The sequence below is a fragment of the Pezoporus occidentalis genome, unplaced genomic scaffold (assembly GCF_034315485.1).
Source record: "Pezoporus occidentalis ecotype Australia unplaced genomic scaffold, CSIRO_AGI_Poc_V1 ctg22, whole genome shotgun sequence".
Classification (NCBI taxonomy): domain Eukaryota; kingdom Metazoa; phylum Chordata; class Aves; order Psittaciformes; family Psittacidae; genus Pezoporus; species Pezoporus occidentalis.
This window is the reverse complement of record NW_026914072.1, coordinates 4,332,394-4,359,943: the sequence shown is the minus strand read 5'-3', so window position 1 is coordinate 4,359,943 and position 27,550 is coordinate 4,332,394. Positions and strand designations below refer to the sequence as shown.

The window sequence follows — 27,550 nt, the reverse complement described above, 5'->3', positions numbered from 1 at the left end:
CGGGACTGACGGCGACGTGAGCCCTTTGTCGATGAAGCTCCCTCCCGCGCCGGAGCTTGAGGGGCCGCGCCGCCGCTGAGGGGCACCGGGCAGAGCCGCCGGCAGCATGCGGTGCCCCCCGCCATTGCTCGGCCGCCTCCCTGCGCAGCCGCTGCTCTAGAGCCCGGCGCGGCCATGGGCACCGCTGCCCGCTGAGCCACGGTGGGGCCGTGCGAGGCGCGGGGATGTGTCAGCGGGCGGCGGGCGGCCGGCGGAGCTGGGGGCGCCCCACGGGACGCGGCGGAGCGCCCGGCACCGCGCTGCCCCGCCGCGTCCCACCGGAGGGAGGCCGAGCGGGCCTGGCTGCGGCCGTCGTGCTGCTGGGGGTGATCGCCGCCGTGCTGCCGAGCGCCCGCGCACAGCCGGGTAAGGAGCAGTGAGTACGGCGGAGGGGAGCCGGGCGCTGCCACCGCCCTGCCCGCGGAGAGGGAAGGGCCGGACTGCGGGAGGCTCGCCTCTGCAGGGGCAGAGGGACTCCCGTCTGCCGGAGCCCGGCTTCCAAAGGCGAGGGAGCGAAACGGCGAAATCGACCCAGCGCCGTGTAACACTGCAGGAGGGGGTGCGTGTGTTTGTGTGTGTGTGTGTGTGTGTGAAGCCGGGCTCTTCCTCATTGTCTCCTGCATCCTTCTTTACCCGTTCAGCTGTGAAGAGGGGATGCTCAGGTTTTCTGCCTTTTCCTGTAGGCAGCCTGCGCGGCAATCATCTCCCCGGCCTTCCTGGCTCACGCGCAAATAACAGCTTTTCCTATGGGACAGGCTGGTTGGATTAGGTCTCGTTCCTTGCAGAGAAAGAGGGACGGGCAGAAGCTTTTGTTAAACCAAAGGACCGTTTCTAGCGCTTCCGTAAGTGTGTGGCGGGGAGGAGGGGAAGGTGAGGAGGGGTTAGGAGAGGGCAGGCTCTGCTGAAATCCGAGCGCTACAGCGCGAATGCAGCTGAGAGCTCCGACAATTTCTGGGTTATATTTTTCCCATTTCCCTTGACTTTCTGAGTCAGGAAGTGCTCTGCACTCTCCCGACTTCTCACAGCAGTCGATACACCCGGTGACCTCAATGCAGAAACAGTTACTGTTGCTAGTAGTTATTGTATGTGCCAGATAGAGATGCCAAATATAATTCTAAGGCTGTGCTAAAATAACTGAAAGAGGTTAGAATTGGTATATGGATAGATTAATCCCATGGATTTAAGAAAGGAGCAGAGATGTGGATCCACATTTTGAAGCTGTTAACACAAATGTACAGTAATCATAAGCAATTGGTGTCAGTTTTATAGATATAATATCATCAGGTTCCTCATTTGCAGGTTGTAGGTTGGTGGAACAGGGCCTCTTACTTCACGACTTGTTCTGAACATGTAAATACTGTGGTTTGATTTATCTCTGTAAGGTAAATTGACCTGTGATTGGAGGAATGGCAGATTTTTTTACCTGTGCTTGTTAATTCAGCTTGGATTTCACATGAACTCTGGTGCTATGTCTGAATTATGAGCTGTGTCTTCATTCAGAGGTTGCCAGCCTCACAGAGCTGAATTCTAAAAGCTGAGGTGTTTCTGACAATGCAACAAGACACTTCACACCTGATCGCTGGGTTCAGGAGTAGAATGAAAAGCATTTTGTGTTTCTGCTTTTGTGGTCTGTGGTTTTTATGACACAGCCGTTATCTTACTTGGAAGTGAGGAAATCTGAGAGTTAAAAAACATATTTGTAGGTGTCTAACAGCCTACAGCTATAAAAAAATGAGATGAAAATTTACAACAGTGCTAAGCCAATAGCCTGCATAACATACACAGTGGGAAGTGGTGTCACCAGTAGTCATTTACTTGAGAATTTCAGACCATCAGGTAGCCATGTTAAGGTGCTTAACATAACCTGGTGTACTTTACAGCTTTGAGCATGACAGCTGAAGTTGCAAGTAAAACTTTATTAGTCCTATGCAATGTTCATCAATAATTACAATTGCTAAGGTGCATGCATTGAATGTCGATCAACCTGAACAGATCTGTATTCCAGTGAGACAGAGCACAGGAAATGCTGTCTGCCATTGAAGTTGGGAGCAAAACACATAGTAAAGGCAGATTTTCAATCAGTAGTATTAGTTATGTCTAAGAAGGTTATTTTCTATATGTTTACATAGGGCAGGCTATGCGTAGTCCTGGATTTCTGTTAAGCAAATGTGCTGTTAGTGGTGTCTGTGATTATTACTGTAAAGTACGTAGTTCACATAGCAGCTCTACTGCCATGAAGTCCAAGTGGAGTTACATGATGCATTAAACACTGGGAAGAGCATTTGCTGTGCACCATTTTTGCTGCAGCTTTCTCTACTGGAGAGTATTTTCATCTATGGGAAGATTATGCCTGTGCATATGTAAACACAGATGAATGCTTGGTTCTTCCGTTGGATTTATGTGCAACACGTGGCATCACCCTGTGTGAGGGTGAAGCAGGAAACTCGGGTATAGAGGGAAAAGAGAGACATTTTAGTGTGATGCCAGTGCTTCAGAAGACAGCTCTCAAGTTTCCTGATCCCTGAGATGATTTTGAATAGCTCTGGTTACAGTATTTCCTTTGACTACAAAAAAATTCAATGCAAAGGAACAAGATCTCCCTGAAAAGAGACCCTGATGGGATGAGATGATGTGCTATGAGGCTTTGGGAAAAGGAGATTGGTTATCTCTGTGTCAGAGGCTCAGAGCCAGACCTCAGGTTTGCTGAGGGCTCAGGACAATTTCACCATCGAGTAGAGAGTGATTACGTTTCAAGCAGCAGATGAGAAGCTTTATTTTTAATTTTAGAAGTATTTTATGCTTCTTTAGCTGGATACATACAAACTTGCTCACTGACACACAGAGTTAAGCATTCATTTCTGTGATACATCATCCCCAGGACCACTGCTTGAATTCAGATTGAAAATAAGACTACATTTCCCACCATAATCAGAAGCACATAACTGTGATTTCTGATGGATTACAGAACAATAAGTGTGAAAAAAATCTCTCAAAACTAATATATCTGTCAAGAAAGAGGAAAAGTAATGACCCAGAAAATGAATGGGGGAATATGCTCCAGCCAGAGAAAACCCCCCTTGTGAACCAGAGGCATGAACCATGGGCAACCATTTTCCTTGGGAGAAGGAGAGAGAAGCAGATTCTGAAATGGGTGAAACTTTGAAAGGCAGCTATCTGGTCTCGGGGGACCATCTTTCATCTGGTAAATACACATGGCACTATTGTTTAAGAAAAGTGGAGGAGAAGGCATGTTGCTCCCAGTTGTGTGGTCCATGACCTTTAATTAGCTGATCAGAGGGGTGCATGGGAGAGAAAATGTTAAGAAATGTTAAAATAGACCTTTTATATTTTCCATCATCCATTTTGCTTGTTTATGTAGCCTGCTTGAATGATAAAGTTGCCAGGGAAAGGTCCATTTCTTCCTGCCTTGGCTGAACATTAGCACAGTGAGATCTCACCTTAATTACCAGCCATTTCTAGAATGATAAGGACACCTCCAGCGCAGTGGCTGGTTCTGGCAGCTGAAGCTGTGACTGAACAACTCAGAGAGTGCTCCGTGCCAGCTGCTACGCTGCCAGTCTCACCTCCTGCGAGCCATGGCTCTTGATGGATGACAGCTACCTGAGCACTGATCCAGTGCCTCTCAGCTCCTGGAACTCCATAAAAACTGCCAAAATTGCCACATCCGGATGTGTAAGAGTTGGTGTTCTCATTGCTGAAGGAGCTGCTGCGGAGGCAAGGACTGTGAGCATCCAGCTCCGCCTCGAGGAAATTGGTGAAGACATAGAAAAAGGCACCTCCTGTGGTTGCTTTCCGGAATTACCAGTCCAGCATTTTAGGAAATCAATAGTTTCAGACAGGTTGTGTTGCTCTTTTAATTGTCTCTCTGATGATCTCAACAGAACCAAATACGTGCAGATAGCTCAGATATTTTGTTAAAGAACAGTGAAAAGTTCAAACAAACCAGGAAACTCCAGCATGGGCTGAAAGATTAGGCTACTAGGAGCATGCAGAAAGGTGCTTCCCTGGGAGTAGGTGAGCATTTGATGGGTATGCTTGGTATAGATCCACAATCATGAGTTACCTTCTTCCACTACATTCCTGTATCTATCCGAGTTATTCTCCACATTACCCGATGTATGCGTCTACTTTATTAAAGTATTCATCATAATTTTAACTCATGTATATTGAAACAACTTTGATGAAACTGTTCTCTGTAGATTAAGATAAGTACCTGGTATCTCAGATGAGGTTGAAGGGTGCCCGTGTTTTGCCTGTAAGGAATGCTGACTTGCAGTTCAAGACCTGTGGTTAGAGAAGAACTTCTAAACCTTACTTTCAGACACGTTCAGTCATCCAGTATGTTATGATATGTTGCACCCTCCTAACCCTCACTGCACTGTTTTCTGAAATCTCTGACACTTGCTTGAGGTCAGGGTGATGAACAAGACAAAGAGGACCAGGAGTCATTTTCTATTTATGGCATTTTCTCAGTCATGTGGGAATGGTTGTTTCTGCTAAAGTAAATGCTGGTCATATATGCATATGAATTCACGCTTCAGTGTCCAAACATGTCAACATTTCGTTAAAAAATAATCAGCATTTAAGTGGTTATTTAGTGTTTTAACTCCCTTCTGCTGGGTCCAAGGAAGAAACTACTGCACTGACTGAACTGATCTGCATTTTACTGCTAGCCCTCAGGGCCATGGGTAAGATGCTGCCTTCCTACTAGCAAGGTGGACTAGCACGGGTGGTCTTTGAACACATGGCATTTCTCAGTTAAAACACCCCACGAAAAACATTCCTAGTGCAGGATACAGGAAAAACAGTTCCTGTACATCTCACACAGAGCAGTTTGCTGCTGGAGTAGTCGTAGTGTTCTTGGCACAGTTGGGTTTTGTGCCTGAGATTGCCTCTTGAATTTTAAGGGTCAGATGTGTGAAGAAAAAACTAGAAATGATTTTTAAAAATCAAGGAAATAACACTTATATACTTGAGCTGAAGGTGTTCAGTTTTTCTGCCAAAAGAAACAGGAATGGAAAAAAAATCTAGGTAAAATAGACTGGGACAGAGCAGAGCAGGTAGTGCTAATCCTGCCTGAGTGCCAGAGGTGCTTGTTCAGAGGCTGCCCTTAGGAAGGCAAAAGCACAGCTCTAAACAGAACCAGAGAGGAGGAGCTTCCACTGCTGTAGCTGGGGTGATACATCTGCTCTCTCTGCAGCCTCCTCTGAGGCTGTGGGGCCCTGCTTTCTGGGCTAAATTACCCTTTACCCACCATTCAGACAAACACCTTCAAAGTGACTCAGTTTGATGACTCCCTTTTAAAAGGAGGAGTTACTGCAGAAAATGAATAGCCTGAAGATATAAGTACTATGGGTCCATTGTGGGAGAAAAGAAATTATTATGTTACTAATATTTAAATAACAATTACTGCTGCAGGTATAAGAGATATACAGTGTGTATAGCAAGATGTAACAGACAATATTTCTATTTGATCTTGAGGTTTAATCAGGAAAAATGTCTTTCTGGATTCTGGGAGCAGAATGGAGGAAGGAAAAATGAAAAGACCATTTGAAGATGTTAAAAATAAAAATCGAGGCTTAGAGGACAGTGCCTGTTTCTACATATTTTCCACTACACATTGCTGTAAATTTGAAACATCTACAGTACCTTGTCTATTGTTTTATTGCCTGTTAGCAGTACACCAGTGTTGGTCTTTTAAGGGAAGTACTTCAGACGATTCGTAGGTGTTCTGGGCGTATTCTCCAGTTTTCAGGTACTATCATGAGGTCTGATGCATCAGCTGGGGAAGCAACAATAGCTCTTCTTTTGAAATTTCTCCTGAATTGCCTTCACATCTACGTGTTTTCTTTATTAAGACTGAAAAGCCCTTGTGTTGAATGTAGTGATTTTGGTTGCTCTCTAGAAATGTCTTTGTAGACAATATACCTACTGATCATGTGTTTTCCTAAGTGCTCATGCAGATGGCTGGTGATAAAAAATTCCTGAAGCAAGACAATATAAATTAAAATCCATCTGTATACCAGGTAATAAAAAAGAAGCAGAACTATCCTGCATCACTCGCCTCTTTATCGATATGATGATCTCACTGCAGTGTCTATATCTGAAAATATGTAAAAAGTCTTTAAATGAATTGTTGCCCTGTCTTTGAGAGGTATGGATTTTGTAAATTAAACCTCAAATATTTACTAGCTAGGGTACAAAAAGACATTCTTACATAAATATATGTAACTTCACAATGCTGAGAGACAGCTGTTAGCAAGTCAAAAGAAAGGCTAAATGTTTAAATGCATGGAAATTAAAATGTAGAAAAGATTCCACAGGAATGAAAAACAAAGATGTATTCATTTTCCTTGGTATTTCTTAAACAATGAAGTAATTGAGGCCAGTAAAGTATGCTGGCAACTGATGTAGAAATGGCAAGAAAAGAGTTGAAAAGTGGAAGTTTATCTGTGTTTGTTACCAAGTAGTTGTTTTTTGTTTTGAAAATAATAAAAATGATTCAGATTATGTGATATTGTTCATCGCTGAAGTTCTGAAAAGCTGATTTAGAAGGAACTGTTACAGACTTACCTAGTCCTTTCTTCGTGTAGTTGTCTTTTAATCTGATGAATAGCTTTGGTGGATGAATGTATCAGTGATGAAAAACTAGATTTTTATAGGGGTCATAGCTATTTAAGAAAAGGAATGGATTCTCATAGTTTTCCATCTTTGTATTATGTTTTCAGTGTGAGGTCTTTAAACTGAAATTTAGGGGTCATTTTAAGAAATCCTTAAAACTGATAATTTTGGTTTTATTTAGCATATTTTAGTCTGGCCTTCCATGACACAATTATTTTAAAAATGCTCTTCTAATCTTGTGGTAAAACATATTGGCTGAACGACTTCAAGACAGATTCGGGCTTCGTGGTTATGGCAGTTCAGTATTCTCAGCTTGGTTTGTCTAAATTTCTTGATGTTCACTAACTCTGAAAGTCTCAAAGCCTATTTTTTTCTTCATACTGAGTGTAGCTGCTGAATTAGATACTCACATAAAAGTAGACTTGAAAAAACTGTCCACTGTTGACTGGTTGTCCATAAGCACACTTGAAATTGCCCACCTTTTGCTTGTAGTGGTTAGTAACAGAGATGTTTTCAGAACTGCAACCTGCTGAATTTATCAATATATTCCCCTGTGCAAGGTTTGACATCCAAAATTCATTGCTATTGAAAAATGAGAATTTGACTTATTAGAGAATTAGATTTTAGGTTCTAAATTGGCTAAAGACAGGGTTTGTTTGCTAGGCAAATAAGGAGGAGTGTTGACTAGACATTTTGTAGGTTTCTGTTTGTGGCTCCACTGTTATTAAGAAAAGTATTATTTTCTATACCTACCTTTTATTTTCTTTGGCTAATGAAATACCTATGAATAGTTTATGAAGTCCTGCTACATAATTAATATGAAATTATTGAGTTATTTCCAAAAGGTTTTTTACCAAGAGCTCTGAAACACCTTTATGTTTTACTGAGAAGCCATATAAAACAATCCTGTTGACCAGGTTGGGTTGTTCCCGAGCATGTGCAACATTTCCTCTGGTCATCTGAAAAAATAGTGCAAGTTGGAGAGGGCAGTGATCAGCCATAAAGAGTACAGTACATGAAAAAAATTGTGTCGGCAAAAGTTTTCTAGGCATTTAGCTCACACTGATGTCAAATTTGTCTTCTGCCTAAGGTGGTCTATAAGATTTCTCTTTGTTTTAGTGACTGATACAAGTTGTGGCAGCTCTGGGTAACCCTTTAAAGACTATGCAATCTGGGTTATTTTTTTTCAAGGGCTGGGCAGCTCACCACAATTATTGCTGATGGGCATTACTATCATGTTTGGAAATACATATAGTTTCAGAACTGTCCCGTTGTGTTTTCTAGCCACCCTGTTTACCAGACTGAGGAGCTCCAAAATCACTTTTCCATGCTTACATGCTCTTACACTGTGATCAAGTCATGCCTTTTACTTGGAGTTCTCAGATGGCTCAAAGACATATTTTCTATATCTTTCATCATTCTTGTGGGTCCTGTTTGAAATTTTTCCAGTCTGATGTCTCTCTAGAACTACAGCTTCCAGAGCTGATCTGGTATTTCAGGTTCATCAGGAGCAATCATTAGCATCAGTGTCAGATATAATTTTTTGTTGTAGTGCTGATCTCCCCATATGTAAGAAGTGAATTAAGACTATTCCTGTAGGACTCCCATTGATCTGATTATTCACCTCTGCTTCCAAGATTTATTTTTTTAGAGTAAGCCTACTTAGCAGACTTTGGTATAATCAAGAGAAGCAAGATTGACAATGCCTGAAGCTTCTCCTACCTGTGGAAGTTGCAGTCTGCTCAGCAACATAACCCTTCATCACTACTCCCCTACATAGACACCCTTATCCCATGAACTTGGTTGGTAGTCTTTATTCCCAGATATATGATCTGATACTTGACTGCATCTGCCTGCCAGCTTCATTGTTCATCACCTTTCCAGTTGTCATCTGAGAACTTTTATCAGAGAGTTTTGACTTCCTCCAGGTTACTGAGAGAGATGTTCAGTAATAGGCTGAGAATCAGTCCCCGTGGGAGTCTATTAGAAGCATTGCTGCTCAATTTGATCATTTAAAATCTATTACATATGCACCATATTCACTTTCTATTTTATTAATCAAAATGTGAGATATAAAGTCAAATGCTTCATTGAAATCTAAGAATATTAGATCAAATTTGTAGTCTGATAGAAATATAAAATCAAAGTGATCCATAAAAAATTGTTCCTGGGCATTAATTATACCATATTCTTTTTGTTCATCATTAGTCAAATCCTTTCTTTGCTAATCTAGTCCATCATTGCCAGCAATATCAAAATGTCTGCTTGACAGTTTCCATTTACCCTGTTTAAATGCCACAATATTATAGAACAAAGATAAATACTATTCTTTGTTTGCTTTGTCTCCTAGCACTAGGAATAAGGGGACAATCAGCAATTGAGAAAAAAAGGAAAAAAGTCTAATTCAGAACCAGTCAATGCTTCTTTACACTCCCTGTAGCTGTAGCACTCGCTGCCACAAAATGGGATCTTTAGGAACCCCCAAAATGTAGGTCTGCTTCACTCCGTGGTAGTACCCGGCTGCACTGACTGATGGAGACCAGATGGATCCTGTTTGGTTCAGGGTGGTGTTTCCTACGTCCCTGCATGGACAAACACAATAATATGAATAATTAGCACTAAAAAAATATAAATTATAATATGTGCATGTTTAAACAAACTGAAATTAACAAGTTGTACTGCTCATCTGCTGAGCCTTTCAGGACAATGTAAATAAAACACAGTAAGGAATAATCTGGAAGCTAAATAACTGTAGTGTTATATTTGAGTTATCTATGCCTTCTTAGAATTGTTTTCCCCCTTAAATAAATGGTAGTTGTTTCAGTAGATATAATTGTTAGCCAGAAAACCGAGTTATCTGCATTAGTTGAACTGGTGTAATACTGAGACAGCTGTACTTCTACTCTGTGTGGATATGACATTTTCAGGAATATCAGGAACTTCAGTTCAGAGTGGCATCTCGTTGTTTTGATATTGTTGACTTTTCTTTCTAGGAGGAAAAGAAAAATACAGTGCTATGTGTATTTTAAATCTTCTCACTCATGCTTTGTTGAGAGTGAAGACAATGAAGTATATTGATTCATGCTTCTCTTAAAAAGTTTGGTCTCTCTTGGTGCCTTTGCTTTTGTAGAAAAATAATTTAGGAGTAATTAAATTTAAAAAATGCATGCTTCTTACCTCACATCATCCACTGTCAGCTTCTCAAAACAGTAAGTCAATTTATATGTGTGAAAGCTGCTGTGAGCAGCAAATTCTACCTTTTCAGTATCCAGGCGTGTATCTGGGTGTTCCAGCATATCCTGGTAGAAACAGCATGGGTTTGCCTTTTAGGCACGGGATGTGTAATTCTGCAAAGATTTATTCATTGCAGAGCACCTTCCTCTTTGATAGTCTTTTTAATATCAGAATGTCATTCTTTCTCTTCTGTGCTGTTGAAACATATTAAAAGTTAAAAAAACCCATCATGATAGCAATTACATAGTGAAAGGTAACACTCCTTTATTACTTCATTCCTGTATGAAATAAGACTTATTCTCATTGGAGTAACACTTATAACGCTTTTTTTTTGTATTAGTATGCTTCTCGATGTAAATATTAGCATTTATTCCTGTAAATAATTGAAGGGTTGCCATTGCAGCTCATGCTACAGTCTCCTTAGCGAAACTACTTTTTACTGCACCTTTGATAATTTCTATGTCTAAAGGGGAAACATAACCTCACTTTGGAGAAAAGAATGTACTTTATTTGCTTTGTATTTAATACAAGTAGATTCTTGTAACTGAGGTGGCAATGAGATTGGGGAAACAGATTAAATGGAGTTTTATGCATGACTTGATTTTTTGTTCTTAAAATATATACCAACAGTGTTGATAGAGTGGCATTTAGATGAGGTTTCTGCAATGTTTTTGTCAATGGTGTATAACAGAGATTAATTTTAAGAATTTGCCAACGTGTACATATCCCACTGTGTTGTAAAACTTGTTCTTAAGAGAATTTTTGAGCTTACTGATTATGCTGTCTTTGCTAGAGAAAACACAGTAATATTCAAGAAGAGTGATGATGAAGTCACTCAAACAAGTGTTTCGTGTGGCTCACAGCACTTGTTGGGGGTTTGTATTCTCTCAGCTGTGGAACCAGGGGAGTTCTTCAGCTTCTTGAAGAAATAGTAAATATTCTTCCAGTATTTTGGAATAAAAGAGATTAACATAAGCAGAATTTGCAGGGGAGCATCTCATTTTTTCTACCACCTCTAGTTTAAACCTGCAGTTCTCTACCTGTTTTTATGTGGTACTAACAGACAGTGTGAGTGAGCAGTGAGTGATTTGTCTGTGAGTGAGCAGATTTGGTGATTTGTCTGGAGATTTTCAGCTCTTCTGCCATGTTTCCTTATGGAAGTTGTGCCACATGGGCTATGCATTTAGTTTTGTAGGGCTTCTGTACAGTTTTCTATATTGACTGCCTGCTTGCTGTCCCTCAGGTACTGCATTGGCACATGTCAAAATACTTCACGGTCTTTACTGGAGTGTGCAAGTCTTTCGAAAGCATTAGTTACACTGCTGTTCTTGTTTGCTTGGGCTTTGTTGCATGGCTCCTGATTACAGAGATTCTAAGAGACAGAATTATATATGCTTTTTTATATAATCAGCTTTAAAAATTAATTTACCTTAAATAGCATGTGTGTTTGCTGCATTGACAGCAGTATTTACATTCAATGAACTCAGGCTTTTAAAAACCATGTTTTTGCGCATTTTGCTGCTGAAATGTCACAAATTGTAGGAGCATCACCAATGCTGAGTTAGTAATACATTCATAGATCTTGCTGTTTTGAAAGCAATTTTTTTCTTCATGTATTTATTGTGAAACAATTATCATGGGCTATTCTCTCACTGTAAATTCAAGAAGAAAGGAGGCCCCTATCAATTTTACTGGGACTTATTTCTCTACCCACAGTTGCTTTTGCTGAGTTAATCTCAGTGTAAACCAAGTAAACCAACAATTTCGCATCTCCACTTTAAGTTAACTTAGGTTGACTTAGTTTAGACAATCTGTGCAGTCCCAGTGCTATATCCTTGCTACAAGTTCATTGTGTTAGCCATCTCAGTGTAATAGCATTTTTTGGGGAGGCTTAGCAGAAAAGAAGCAATATAAATCTGAATGTGTTTCTCCTCAGCATCATCTTCAAAGAGGGATGCTCTCTGAAGGCCACCAAAACCTGGCCAGTAGCACAGTATTACCAAAGACCTCCATAAGACCCAGAGAGGCTGCTTTGCTCTTGGCATCATGAGTCTCCATTTTGGCTTTGTGTTTGTACCTTCACACAGGCAGAAACACATTGTGCATTTCTAAATTGGCTTATTTACCTATCTGGTTTTAATAGTGGTTTTGTTTTTTTTTTTGTTTTTTTCAGGCCAGCTGATCCGTACACTTTCCTGAGCATTTAATTTGATTTCTACATTAATTCCATATCAGGGAGTAATTAGAATAGACAAAGAACAAGTAGGACTTAAGTTATGAAGCAAAACTGCCATGTGAATTTATTGCCTGTGATGCTTAGGGACCCAGTCATCTGCTACAACTCTTTTAATAGGTCCTTCTGACTTTAATGTGACCAAAACAAATGTAGTGTTTTGTACTCGGGTTACATTTGGATGCTGCTGCTTAGTTGTTGGCACAAAACCCACGGTGAAGGGATGGGAGCCCTGACCCTGAAGTTTGGTATACCCAAATCACCAGTGGTGCATTACAGAGCCTACCTAATACATGGTTATCTTCCTCTAGTCAGTTCACTGAGTGATGGTGCTGTCAGAAATCCTTAACAAAGGTATTATTGACTTGTATGGGATTCTGTAAATGCATCCGTTTTCAACACAATTTGGAAGGTAATGCACAAGGAGCACGAACTAGCATTTTCTAATATTTTGCTTGCTTTCCTAGGGAAACAAAAACCTAAAGCAATGGATTTTGCCATCCTTTCTCTTCTCAGTCATAGAATCACAGAATGGTTTGGATTGGAAGGGACCTTAAAGCTCATCTAGTTCCAACTTGATTCATTCACCCAACACAAGGTACCAAGAAGTACAAATTAGCTTTTAAAAGGTCTGACCTATTTCTCCAGGCTTTTCCTATTTGAAACAAAAATCCTCTCAGCACATGCTCTTGTTTACATAAACACATGCACACACACAGTAGTCCTCATTTAATCCATGTGCATTATCCTGCTGAGTACTCACTTGCAGCTCTAGGTCCTGTATTTATCACTGTGGCAGTAATTGAAACTTTTCAGCAGCTTCCCACAATGCTATTGACAAAAAAATCTACAAAACCCCCTCAGTGCACATTTTTAGAGAAGACACAAGATTATATTCTGTCTTCCAAGACGCCTTGCAGACAAGTGTCAAACTCTCAACATCTTTCTGAACATAAGTTGTTTGGTTTTGTTTGATTGGTTTTGGTTTTCTCTAAGAGATTATTAAGAAATTGCTAACTAGTGTCAAGTTTATGGGTTAATCCCTTAAAGAGGTGATGCAGACCACTCGTGCCTTTTCTTTAGAGACAGAAGGAAAAAGCCAGTTTGGACAGAGCCTTGGGTGGCATGATTTAGTGTGAGGTGTACCTGCCCATGGCAGGGGGGATGGAACTAGATGATCTTAAGGTCCTTTCCAACCCTAACTATTCTATGATTCCATGATTCTATAAAAGAGGACATATCCTATTGTGTAGTTTTCAGATCAGTGATTTACATTACAATGAAGTGTGATTTAAGATTTTATGGTAAAACAAGATGAAATTAACATAAACTTTGGTACAAAAATATCAGTATGTTCCAGTTTCCAGAAAATGCTTAAAAGTAAATAGCAAGTGAGGCTCTTAGAAGCTTCTCCCCCTGGCTCATCCCAGGTTCTGCCTCCTGGAACAAAACTAAGACCTGTTCATCACTGCCTTATAGCAGGGTAAGGGCCTGTGAAGGTGCTCCCATGGCTACAGGAGAGAAAAGGGAGGGTGCCAGTAAGAAATCATTCCTTTTCTGAATTTGCTGCAATGTCCCTGTAATTCTTTTGATGTGACAAACTGATGCAACGGCATGTAGTATTACTCCCTGTGTCCCAGTGCTAGATGTTTTAGGTATGGGAGTAATACTACCCATTAGTGGGGGACTTTGAGCAACCTGGTTCTAGTGGAAGGTGTCCCTACATGTGGCAGAGGGGTTGGAACTAGATGACCTTAAGGTCCTTTCCAACCCAACCTAAACCATTCTGTGATTCTATGTTTCTATGATAATAATTCAACTAAAATTTACATCAAAGCTGTCATGGGCGATAAGCTGAGGTTTTACAATATCCTATTTCTTTTCACATTTGTCCTTTTCATCGTTTTGTCAAAGAAAAAAAATACTCAAAAGTACCTGAGGATCACTAAGGCTTGGTTTTAAAGGCGCCATAGGTACTTCAGACAGCAATGCTCAGTAATTTTCAGTGAGACAGTAGGTACCAAAGCATTGTCTGGTGAGAATCACAAAGACATCTAGGTGCCTGCAGTTGCAGGTGGGAGCCTGCAAGATCATGGGAATAATTTAAGTGCATAAATTGCACTGCCTCTTCAAGGGGCTGGTGGCTTCTCAAGTGAGTAGGTGTGATGCAGCTCTCATAGCTGGCAGCTCCTGCAAGTTTTATGAGGCACTTACATGCATCATTTGTAAATCTGCCCCTGAGGCACTTGTGATGAATTGTCCCAAGCCTGTATTAGTTTCATGTTTGTTTTGTCACTCGTGCAGGCGCTGGCTTCTCTGAGCCTGTTTGCAAGCTTATGTATTGCAGGTTAGTTTTTTTAGTAGCTTTTGTTCACCTCAAAGGATTTATAACTGCCTTCAGTGTTAAATACCAAAAAGGACCAGCCCTTCATATTGCTTATAGTAAAGAATTGAAAACAGTTGGCAGAAAGCAATATTCATGTTGCAGTAGTTCAGCAGAATTGATACAATATGCTTGTATTATTCAGTACTGCCTGTGAGCAAAGACTGCTGCTTACTTCTCTATCTCTGATCTATAGCTCTCAAGATGGTGCACAAATGCCCTGCTCTTGTTCCCGTGTGTATCTCTTGCTCTTTTGTATGGCAATGAAAGTTTTGGTAGCTATGATTGACTGGCATATTAAGTAATAGCATGTATTTGTATGTAAATATATTGTATGCAAATATATGTTTTTCTCTGTGTTCCTCCTTTTTTTCCTATGCTTCTGTAAGGCCAGCATATGTTTATCTGAAGGCAACAGCTTTAAAGTTGCTGTTTTTGTGAATGTTTGATCTAATATAAGGCGCCCAGCTCCATGATTTATATGTTAATGCATTAACAATCACTGCAGTTTCAGAATACATGAAAGAAATGAAAACTAGCTCTTTCCTTGTCTTTATTTCCTCAAATTTGTATTCACTCGTGATTTGCATTTGACTTCAGAGCCACCCACACTGCTTCACACAGGTTGGCTGTACCGAGATTGTGACTGTAACTGCAGGTGACAGTGCAGCAGCTGGGCATGGAGCAGCGTTCCCTCTTTGCTGTCTGTAAGTGGATGTACATTTGCTTTTTACCCTGCCATGAGAAACAAGGGTGTTCTCCCAGGTTGGCTAGTAGATGGCAAAAGGGTTACACCTCTACAAGACCGTGATTTGGGATATTAAATTGAACTGTCTGTAGAGTTTCTTCATATTACTAGGTTATTTAACCTCATACTGCTTTTTCACTTCTCCAGGCTTTGTCTTCCTTCCCTTTTTTTTCCCTCCACACACACTGCATTAGGAATGAATGTGACAGGAAGCTGGGAACAGTGGCACGTTTGTTAGAGGAGATAGATGAGCACTTCTGTTTATCCCATCTGCTCAACTCTGTGTATGCCTCCATGTCCTGGGTTCAGCAGTAGCAGTCATTTTTCTCCTTCTGGTAGCTGGTGCAGTGCTGTGTTTTGACTTTCGGCCTGGGAATAGAGCTGATAACAATGATGTTTTGGTCTGGCCAAGGACTTTGTGAGCCTCATGCTCTGCCAGGGAGGAGGGGAAGCCGGGAGGAAGCGGAGACAGGACACCTGACCCAAACTGACCAAAGAGGTATTCCATACCACAGCACGTCATGCCCAGGATGTAACTGGGAGTTACCCGGAAGGGCTGGGACTGCAGGGTTGGAGGTATCAGTCAGTGTTTGGTTGGGCTGGGGGGGCGAGTTATCGGTCGGCTGGTGGTGAGGTGTTGTATTCTCTTCCCTTGTTATTTCCTTTATCATTATTATAATTGGTGGTAGCAGTAGTGATTTGTGTTATACCTTAGTTACTAAACTGTTCTTATCTCAACCCGTGGGAGTTGCATTCTTTTCGATTCTCCTCTCCATCCCTCCAGGAGTAGGGGGAGGGCAAGAAGGGGGGGGGGGGGGAAGTGAGTGAACAAGTTGTCTGGTTTGGTTTAAACCACGACAGTTATTTTTTGGCGCCCAACGTGGGGCAAGAGGGGTTGAGATAACGACAGATCTGACCGGATTAATAGTCATCCATCACAATGCTGATCTATTGGCTCTCAGAGCTGTTCCTCTTGATCTCACAGTTTCAGACCGTTGTAACTTACTTAGAGCCGGTATTTGCTGTGTTAGTGTTTATCAAGTGTGGGGCTTGGGCTAAGGTTCTTGTCTCACTGTGCTTCATGGCAATGGCTTGTAATACGGGCGGGCTCCAGCAGCAGGGCGGGACGGACGTGGCCGTGGGCTTGTACCTGGCCGTCCGACTGCTCTTCACCGTCCTGGCCCTCACCCTCGCTTCCGTCTTCGTGAGGCTGCGGGGAGCTGAGGGGGAGCGGCCCCGGGAGAGCGGCCCCGGGGAGCAACCGGCGGCGGGAGCGGGGCCGGAGGCCGCGGGGGGACGGCTGCCGGTGGGGGAGGTCGGGGCGGTCGAGGAGAGGAAGGAGGCGGCCGCCGGGCAGCGGGAGAAGGCGGCGGAGGAGCCGAGCCCCGCGGAGGAGCCGAGCCCCGCGGAAGAGCCGAGCCCCGCGGAGGAGCCCAGCCCCGCGACAGCCGAGAGCATCCCCCGGCAGCCGCCCGCCGAGCCCCAGGAGGATGCAGGAGACCACGCAGCATTTCCCAGCAAGGCAGAGGAGGAAGAGCTGGACTCAGGAAAAGAGAAGCTGACGGTGGGAGAGCCGGCAAGCACAGCAGCTACACCAGCCCCAGTGACAAGTACAGCAGCATCAACTGAGAGTTCTGAAGGTTTAGAATGGCCTTTGGGTACCCTTGGGATACCCAAATGCCTGCTGATTGTGATGAGGATCAGCATGTTGGCACACACACAGACTGTGTTCTACCCACAACCATTTTGTCTGATCTCAAAAGTTAAGCAGAGTCAGGTTTGGGTCTTGTCTGGGGTTAGATGACAATATAGGGTGACCAAGAGATTTTCCCCAAGGCTGGACAGTCATGAGTGGCAGGGCATGTGGGACAGTATGGGCAAGTATCCAGTCCACTGGGCCCCTCCAGTGCTTTGGAAGCATTGGAGATGGAAGGCAGCTGTGTGGAGTCCCCAGCAACAAGCTGCACAAACTGCTGAAGGCGACAGTGAATTATTTTGAGCCTGGTGGGCCCATGGCACTTCAGGCCATCAGAGCAGAGGTGCAACATAGAGATGGACTCATGATCAAGGGGTGGACTTAACAATGGACACTATTGCCCAGGTTATTCATGAATGTGAACACTGCACACAGTCTCTCAGGCTCTGAAAGACTGTTACAAGAGATGGAGCCTGGCATCATGGACCAGATGGACGCAGCAGCTTTATAGCTACTGGTCCATGCACTTAGGTAAGAGTGATGGTATATTGAAAATGTGGGATCTGAGCATGACGTGAATGGTATGGAATAAGGGGTGGATAATGTCCTGGGTTCAGCAGTAGCAGTCATTTTTCTCCTTCTTGGTAGCTGGTGCAGTGCAGTGTTTTGACTTTCAGCTCGGGAACAGAGCTGATAACAAGGATGTTTTGGTTTGACCAAGGACTTTGTGAGCCTCATGCTCTGCCAGGGAGGAGGGAGAGCCTGGAGGAAGCAGAGACAGGACACCTGACCCAAACTGACCAAAGAGGTATTCCATACCGCAGGACATCATGCTCAGGATGTAATGGAGAGTTACCCAGAAGAGCTAGGCGTCTGCAGGGTTGGAAGAGGTATGGGTTGGTGCTTGGTCGGGCTGGGGGGGGGCGAGTTATCGGTTGGCTGGTGGTGAGGTGTTGTATTCTCTTCCCTTGTTATTTCCTTTATCATTATTATAATTGGTGGTAGCAGTAGTGATTTGTGTTATACCTTAGTTACTAAACTGTTCTTATCTCAACCCGTGGGAGTTGCATTCTTTTCGATTCTCCTCTCCATCCCTCCGGGAGTAGGGGGAGGGAAAGAAGGGGGGGAGTGAGTGAACGAGTTGCCTGACTGGGTTTAAACCACGACACTCCATTGCCATCATCATCCCTGGGTGATGGCCTTGGCTTTATGAGGAAGAAATGTATTCAAATTAGTCACCCTGAAAGGAGGGGGATATTTTTGAATCATGAATTGTCATTCATAGAAGCGATCATGGTAGTGAGTAGCAAATCATTACTAACTACATTATTTGTAATGATTTACTCTATTTCTCTCTAAACTTGGGCTTCTTACCACTAACTGCTGTACATACAAATACCAGACTGAAAGCTAGTCCTTCCCCAACAGCTTGTTTATGCATCTGTACCCTGTTCAGGCGGTGGCTGCTGGTATAAAGCCTTCTCCACTGCTTTGAGTTTACCTGGAATAACTTTCCTCTTCTACTCTGCTCAAATTCCCAAATGACTCTATGGCCATTTTGTGCCATCCTGCTAATGCATTCCCTAATTCAGATGTTAGGAATAAAATGTGAACATCTTACTTCTGGCACCACAAAGCTGGTTTTTACTTCTTTTCCCCAGTGATGATTTCTTTGGCGATGACAACATTTGCAAGTGAGAAAATGTTTGCCTTCCATGTTTCCTAGCTGGAATTACAGCCAACTTATTTAAAGGAATTACATGGGACACTTTGTTAATTAATCTTTTCCATAAATGTTAAAATTGCATTACATGATTGAGATCATGGGAACTAAACTTAGTGGCTTTGGGTTGTTTTCCAGCTATTATTGTGCAAACATAAAGGAGTGATAGTACAGGAAGGCTCTCTAAAAATGCCTTCTGTTCTGCCAAGCTAGTAATTTTTTAATCAAACCTCTTCAAATTTATTCTGCAGCCTCTTTTATTTTTTTCAGCGTTCTTAAATCTTGGGAGGCTCCTGAATTCTGAATAGTTATTGTAAAATATGACATGAAGGTAGGCTGCTACTTACCCTCAGGAAATGTATTCAATTCTGCTTGATTAGAGCTTTCAGAGATTTTAAACTGCATGAGGATAGTTGAAATCTTTATAGTGAACAAGATATACTGAGCAGTGTCTGTCAGTCAGCAGTGGGATGGAGTGAGCATTTTGTTACTTATAGCACTGAAAATAATTTAATGAAATTAGAGAAAAACAATTATATCAAATGACCATGGCAGATATTTGGACTGGAAGTGCAGTGTAATAGGGGCATATTCATATCAAAATGGAAAATCATGCATAGTGTAGCACAAATCGTTAAACATTTTGCATCTGCAATGAATTCATTTCTAAATACAGCTATGAAACCTCTCAGTGATTTTGCTGCAGTGTTGATTTTTCTTACCTTCAGTGTACTCACTGTGCTATTAGTGTCATTTATATGAGTAGTTTGCAATAATGCCTCTAGGTGTACATTGATGTTGTTGCTATTTTTAATTGTTTATCGCATTAGGAAATCTGGACTTGATACACACCTGGTCATTTTTTGTCTTAACATCTGGTGCCTGTTTTTGCACTGGCTGCTTTGAGCCTCTCAGGCAGCTTGTTTCTCTTGGCAGTGTCTGGGTGGGCTCAGTGGATGGAGCTAGAAGGTGGGATGAGGCATGGGAAACACCTTCCATGCAACCTCTCACCAGCTGAATTGTGCCCAGCGTAGACAGTTTCTACATCAGAAGCAGAATTCATTTGTTATTAATTTACTGAAAACTGCTAAATAATTGCTGATCAAAATAGGAGAAGCCTTCATGTTACTGTTCGTATTTAATTGCTGTTGACAGCACTTGAGTTTGGTCCTAGCACTACAGTGATACATTGTGGTTTACATTAAGTACTGTCGTCTACATATTTAGAAGGCTCCCTGTTATGGAAATACAATAGATGAACTATTGTTAAACTAGGTATGTTGATAATTAAGTGGTGAGGTGACTGGATTTTAAGTTGCAAATGTAACCAGTATAATATACAGTTCACACTAAACTGCACTAATAGCCAAAGTAAGGAGGTTTTAATAGTTGTTTGGATAACTCACTTTTCCCCTTGCTTTCATAATTTCATCAGAGAGCATTTCAAATTGTGGGGTAAAATCATTTAACTGGATCTGTCTTACAGGTTTTCATTTCCTGTCTCCTAGAAATTACATTTATGTAATGTGAAATTAGTATTTTTTTTGAAGTGTAGAAGTAAATAAGGCTCACTCTATAGTTAATAGTTTAAAATAGGTTTATTTATTTAGTAGATTGCTTATTATGTGTATTTCCTATGGAACTTATTGTGGACTGACCAGTAGGGTTGTAAAATGCAAAGTGATGTATTAATGCATTACAACTGTACTAATAATTTTAGCCTTGTGTGATTCATACGGTGATATATTTGGAAAGAAAAAATGCCATTACCTTAATGTACAATACTGTGCCTTGAGAAGCATTTGGCAGCAGGAGGAAGCTGTTGTTGCTGTTGTTTTATTAGTGTATGACCAGAGTAGCGGCACTGGGATAGCAATGGTGCTGCAAAGAGGATGTTGAAATCTGGAAATAGATAGGCTAATGTTGCCTTTTGAATGCTTAGAGCAAGGTCTTTAATTTCATAGTATCTTTTTTATTTATTTTTTAAACCCTTGAAAGCTTTTATCTATTTCAGTAAAAACCAGATCAAGCACGGGGACTGCAACAAGGTGGTGAAAGGAGTGGTTGTTATCTGTGGGTTATAATCTGGGGGTTTGTTATCTGTGACACCACTACCTCAGTTGTAGCATTTGGAAGATGTTTTCTGCTGTGGAAAATGAACTGCAGAAAGGGAAAGGTCTCCTGGGACAAGGCAGCCGAGATAGGCTTTGTGCTTTTCAGTGTAAAGTGTGAACACAGGAGAGTTCATTCTTGATGCAATTGTAAATAATTGCAATCAGATCTGAGGCTTCTCTTCTTCTGAGTGTCTAGCTTGAGAAATCTAAGGCCCAATTTTGAATATGTGTTGAGAAGTGGGAGTTTTGACAATGCTGCTAAATTCTAGCAAGTCTTTAGAATGAGTGAACTGTCACTTTTTCAGAGGCTTGTAAGGAGTAGATTTGGCTGTATAGTTATAAGGACAGTAAATGACACTTTCCTACAGTAAGATAGCTCCATTTCTGTATTTCACACCTCTGTTTGAAAACATCTGTATAGTTACATTTCGCAAAGAAAGAGCTGTGGTAATTTTTGAGAGGACAAAATAGCAAATTTCCTCCCTAATTTTGTTTTCTTAAAAAAGCATGCTCGGTTCTATTGAAAACCCACATCCCTGTATCTCCAAGTCTGATTAAAGAATCAGCTATGTATAAAACCTCCTCTTGAATATTCCAGTTTAGCAAACATAGAAGGAAGTGAAAACAAGGCATTATGGAGAGAATTCAGCAGCCTCAGCTGCAGGACTACCCATAAATGATGCCTACCACATTGACTGTGTCAAGATCAAAGCTGTAGACAAGATCTGGGAGTTGAACCTGCATATCCTAGTCCAGTGCACCAACAGTGGGGTATTTATTGCCTTTCCTTCATTTTAAGTCTTCAACTGGTTATGATTCATGATGCTTAAAAAATAAGAGGGCTTCACAGTGTTATCTCTCCTTTTAGAGGGAAATTTTCATTCCCCTTTAAATGAGCTGCCAAGGAGGTTACCTGGCAGGATGCAGTGTGGCAGCAGTATTTCAGTCTTGAAATGGTGATAAATATTTACAGCTATTTCTCTGGAGCTATTTAGTATTGTTAAAATGAACAACTCTAATTACAGAATATTTATTGAGGATGTGATGACTCAGCCACTGGTGCAATAAACAGAAGAACAGAAACTCTGTCCTTCCCTGCTTGGAAAATGTTCCTCCTGTGGTTTTGTAGCATGAATAACTAGAGTTAGCATCACAAATGCAGCTGCGGTTTTGGCTGCCCCTAACCTATCAAACATCCTGGTGCATCAAAAGCTTGCATCAGCCATTTTTGAAAGCCTGTTAATATGCAGTAAAGATTAAGTAGTATTTAGCTTCATGTCTACTTTGCAAATGCCTAGTTCATCACCTGCAATGTTTGCAGCACTGACCAGAGCATCTGTTCAGCTGCAGGACAGGCTGTAGAGCAGTGTGCAATTTGCAGACATTACATAGCCATTATTTCAGTTAGTTTTGAGGTTTGGCATGACCAGTAGATGAACACTGCTCTTGACCGGGATTTTGGGGATAACGAACCTTCAGAGAATAGGCCTGTGCAATTTTAGAAAGGTGAAATCATTGAGTTTTACAGAAACTAAACTTCTTTCAAAAACCCTACATCTCACCAGAGAGCATTCTGTGGATTCCTAGAGGGTCATTGAAGAGTTCTATAGAAAACAGATCATTCTTTGTTTAATTTCACAGTATCTTACTGTGAAAGAATAGTTTACAACCTCAGCTTTTTCATTGTGTCAGAGCATCTCTTTGGCAGAAGAACCTGTTTTACTGTAAGGGTGGTCAAACACTCCAACCTTGCCCATGGAAGCCGTGGAGTCTCCATCCTTGGAGATGTTTAAAGTCTGACTGTTCATGGTTCTGAGTAACATGCTCTGTTTGGCCCTGCTTTAGTGGGTGGTGCTGAACTCAGTGACCTCCAGAGGTGCCTGCCAGCCTCATCTGTTCCATATGACTTTCTCTAAGGTGTTATCCTTCCAGTTTCCCTACAGATACAGAACTGGAACCATAGTAAGGGAATAAAGTATGAGGGTTTGTTCCACGGGATGTGCAGAGACCTGTGGTTACTCTCAGACCTAAGCACCTTCATAATAACTCTGTGTCTATCAGGATAGATCTGGTCCATTACCTTTCCCTCCCAAACAACTATCCCCTCTCAAGGGCTTCAAAGAATGAATAGTAGTAACGTAAATAGTGATTGAAGACAACCTATGGAGTCCTTGCATTTATTCCAGGTCTTCCCCATGCAGAACCAAGGACAGTGGCACATTTAATGCTGTGCGTGTGACTTCAGAGGAGCCCTTTACTATACTAATAATGAGCTTTTAACGCTTCTTTTTTCAAAAGGCAGTAAACCAGAAATGAGTAGTACTCTTTCCTATTTCATTCTCATTGCCAAAGATAACAAACCTGCACTGTAACTCTGTGCTCCAACATTGCACAGAGTCTTAGGCAATTATTTACGAAACCCTTTCAGGAAGGAGAAACTTCATCATGCAATCAACCAGTGATGGTCTCAGCAGCCATGAGCATCCTGTGGGATACCAAGACCTCTTTTCAGACATAGTAGCTGTGGCTTCTGCTGTCCTGCTTGGAAGAAAGCAGTAGTGAAGAAATAGCTGCAAAAAGGCTTGGGAAAACAGTAGCTAGCAAGAGACTGGTGGAAAAAGCAGTTAGCACATTAATAACAGAAGCTTTTGCCGAAGGTTGCATCTGCCAGGAAGAAAGAATTGAAGTAAAGATTGTTCAGAAGCATATGGACCACCTACTCCTTTCTTCTTCCTCTGCCAGGAGCTAGCCCCTGTGCTACACAAGTCAATGTTCCGCCTTCTTCAACCAATGCACCAACACCACAGGTGCTGCTCTGCAGCAAAGCCAAGTCCAGCATTTTGTGTAGACCTGAGATGGCCAAATACATTTTTTTCCCCCTATAGTGTAGGGAGAGAGACTGAAGAATTTCCAGGAAGATATCAGGAAAATAAAAAAGCAAGGTTTCCACTAAATGAATGGAACTCTGGGTTTTATAGATCTGGCCAAATTATGCAGAAGTGTTTTTTTAAGAGCATTATAAATTGCAATTCGAGTTTAGATGTCTCTGGTTTAGCTGTGAGAAATTGGGGTCCTTTGGCAGGACCCCCCCCGAAGCACTACATTTTTTCATTGAATGCTATAGGCATCCTAATTAAGCAGGTCAGCTTATTCCAGACTTAAATTTATAACAACACACCTGAAAGCCTTTGCAGAATTGGAAGTCACCTGCAAAATAAAATGACACAGTATATGAAACTTCAAGTTGCAGGATTGCCGCAAACACAAGAATCCCTTCATAGCAGCTCGTGCAATTGTTGGCAAAATTATATTTAACGTCTGTTTATGGGTTGCTCCAGCTGTGCCAGGAGTTTTGTGGCACACCATTCTGGTGGTGACTTTTGCTGGGTGGCATGGGCAGGGACATCAGCCTGTGGCCAAATGGAGAGCATGCCTTTTCCCAAAGGTTTATTCCATTTTCATGACTCCCTGAGGCCAGCTGTCTTCCTGCTCAGTGTATAAATAGGCACCTGAACATCTAGTAGTTTGCCTCTTGAGCAAGCTCTTTGACCACCTTGACAGTAAAAAAGGTCTTGTCTTATGTTTAAAGGAATTTCCTGTATTTCAGTTTGTGCCCATAGCCTCTTGTTGGGCACCACTGGAAGAGTCTGGCTCTATCTTCTTCACTCTCCCATCAGGTACCACAGAGGAGAAGAATCACCTACCTCGACCTGCCAGCAGTGCACTGCCTAACACAGCCCTGGCAGCTGTCGGCTCTTTCTTCTGTTTCATTCTGGAAAGGATAGCACTTTTTATTGTCACTAGTGTGGTTCCTGTGAGTGCTTGACCCCGTCCTGCCACCAGCACCCTTCGTCACGTGTGTGGACAAAAGGAAGAGTACAGGATCTGAGCTTGAAACGCAAGGTTCCCTGATGGGTATTTTGAATGAGGAGCAGGTTGAAGGTATGCTATTGGGACTGCTAGAGTGAAACAGAGTTCTGAGGCTATATTATTACAGACTCAGCTGTTACATGTGATTAGCCAAAGAAAGTAGCACTTTATTAGAACAACTCTAAAAATAATGAGTGGATGCATTTAAATTCAGCCCTTCAATACCATTCCTAGTGGTTTATATCAAGTTGCACTGCATCCTATGCAGGTACATGGAGGTAAAATTTTGCCTTTTAGCATTATTTTCACCATCCATATGTGTGCCAGAATTATTCCACAGAATAATTAAGTAAATTTCTAGTTCACACTGAGGAAGTATCTCCATGTGATTTGGCTAAGGCCATTAGAAATAAAGGTAGTGAAAAATAAAGGCAGCTCTGAGAAGTTGCACTTATAAGCTCTGACAATTGAGTGGTTAAATAAGGCACAGTTTATTGTGTCAGTCATTAATATAGAAAAACCTGAACTGTTTCCTAATGATTTCAGCATGGGTCATTACATAGAGTGATCCAGTAGCACATAAAAACTATCAGCAAAATGGAGCAGAGGAAGGTAGAAGTTATTGCTGCCTTGAAGCAAAACTCTTTGCAGTAAATCGGCTCTGCACAGCTCAGGCTTTTTGTGTTGCTGCTCACAAGATTCAGCCTACAGCTGCTTCCAGGCTTGCACTCTGAAAGGTCTTCAAAGTTTTGGGCTTAAATACAATGCAGAATTGTATTGCTAATGTCAGTGATCTTCTCAGGAGCTAAAGCATCTGTGAATTTTTTGGGTTTGAGGTTTTTGGTGTATTGCAGCTTCCTGAACCCATTATTTTCAGTGGCAGTAGCAAGTGATATCTTCCATGATTTGTCAGTGCCGCAGGTGCTTATGCCTGCTGAGGTACACACACAGTACACAGTATGCTAGAGATTGGAAGTGACCTCGAAAGATCATCTAGTCCAATCCCCCTGCCGGAGCAGGAACACCTAGATAATGTTACACAGGAATGTGTCCAGGCGAGTTTTGAATGTCTCCAGGGAAGGAGACTCCACAACCTCCCTGGGCAGCCTGTTCCAGTGCTCTGTCACCCTCACTGAGAAGAAGTTTCTTCTCAAGTTTAAGTGGAACCTCTTGTGTTCCAGTTTGTACCCATTACCCCTTGTCCTATCATTGTTTGCCACTGAGTAGAGCCTGGCTCCATCCTCCTGACACTCCCCCTTTCTATATTTATATACACTAATAAGGTCACCCCTCAGTCTCCTCTTCTCTAAACTATAGAGACCCAGCTCCCTCAGTCTTTCCTCATAAGGGAGATGCTCCACTCCCTTAATCATCTTCGTTGCCCTGCGCTGGACTCTCTCCAGCAGCTCCCTGTCCTTCTTGAACTGAAGGGCCCAGAACTGGACACAATATTCCAGATGCGGTCTCACCAGGGCAGAGCAGAGGGGAAGGAGGACCTCTCTCGACCTACTAACCTTCTAATACACCCCAGGATGCCATTGGCCTTCTTGGCCACAAGGGCACAGTGTTGGCTCATGGTCATCCTGTTGTCCACTAGGACTCCCAGGTCCCTCTCCCCTACTCTGCTCTCTAACAGGTCGTTCCCCAACCTATACTGGAACCTGGGGTTGTTCCTGCCCAGATGCAGGACTCTACACTTTCCCTTGTTGTATTTCATCAAGTTATTCCCTGCCCAACTCTCCAGCCTGTCCAGGTCTCGCTGGATGGCAGCACAGCCTTCTGGCATGTCAGCCACTCCTCCCAGCTTAGTGTCATCAGCAAACTTGCTGATAGTACACTCAATTCCCTCATCTAAATCGTTGATGAATATATTAAATAATACTGGTCCCAGTACTGACCCTTGAGGCACTCCACTAGTTACAGGCCTCCAACTAGACTCTGCCCCATAGACTAAAACTCTCTGGCTTCTCTCCTTCAGCCAGTTCGCAGTCCACCTCACTACCTGATCATCCAGACCACACTTCCTCAATTTAGCTGTGAGGATGCTGTGGGAGACTGTGTCAAATGCTTTGCTGAAGTCAAGGTAGACCACATCCACCGCTCTGCCATCATCCATCCACGGTGTTATTTCCTCATAAAAGGCTAAGAGATTGGTCAAACATGATTTCCCCTTGGTGAAGCCATGTTGACTGCCCCTCATAACCCTCTTATCCTTGATATGCCTTAAGATGGCACCAAGGATAAGGTGTTCCATCACTTTCCCAGGGATGGAGGTGAGGCTGACCGGTCTATAGTTACCCGGGTCCTCCTTCTTGCCCCTTTTGAAGACTGGAGTGACATTTGCTTTCCTCCAGTCCTCAGGCACCTCTCCCGTTTCCCAAGACTTGGTAAAGATGATGGAGAGTGGTCTAGCAATGACTTCCGCCAGTTCCCTCAGCACCCACGGGTGCATCCCATCTGGACCCATGGATTTATGGATGTCCAGATTGCTCAACTGGTCTCTAACCCATTTCTCATCGACTAAGGCAAACCGCTCCGTCGGCCTGACTTCATCTAAGGTCTCAGGGGTACAGGGCTCTTCAGGACTGCCTGCAGCAGAGTAGACAGAGACAAAGAAGGCATTCAGTAACTCTGCCATCTCTGTATCTTCTGTCACCCGGGCACCCATCCCATTCATCAGTGGGCCTACATTGCCTCTGGTGTTAGTTTTGTCTGCCGTGTATTTGAAAAAGCTCTTTTTGCTGTCCTTGACCCTTCTCGCCAGGTTTAATTCTAAGGAGGCCTTAGTCATCCTAGCTGCCTTCCTACATCCTCTAGCAGCAGCCTTATATTCCTCCCAGGTGGCCAGCCCCTCCTTTCATGACCTGT

At 42.4% G+C, this 27,550-nt stretch overlaps 1 protein-coding gene across 6 annotated transcripts in view; it reads left to right on the top strand.

Moving 5' to 3' along the window:
- KIAA1549L (KIAA1549 like) overlaps nucleotides 1–27,550 on the top strand; it is a 124,859-nt gene continuing 97,309 nt past the window's right edge. For 2 of the 6 annotated variants that reach the window (XM_062620251.1, XM_062620250.1), the window contains exon 1: nucleotides 1–405. In XM_062620251.1, coding sequence (XP_062476235.1) covers nucleotides 225–405 — 181 coding nt within the window. In that variant the 5' untranslated portion in view covers nucleotides 1–224. The remainder of the gene's footprint in view (nucleotides 406–27,550) is intronic. The other 4 variants (XM_062620256.1, XM_062620255.1, XM_062620252.1 and 1 more) reach the window with 3 other exon arrangements.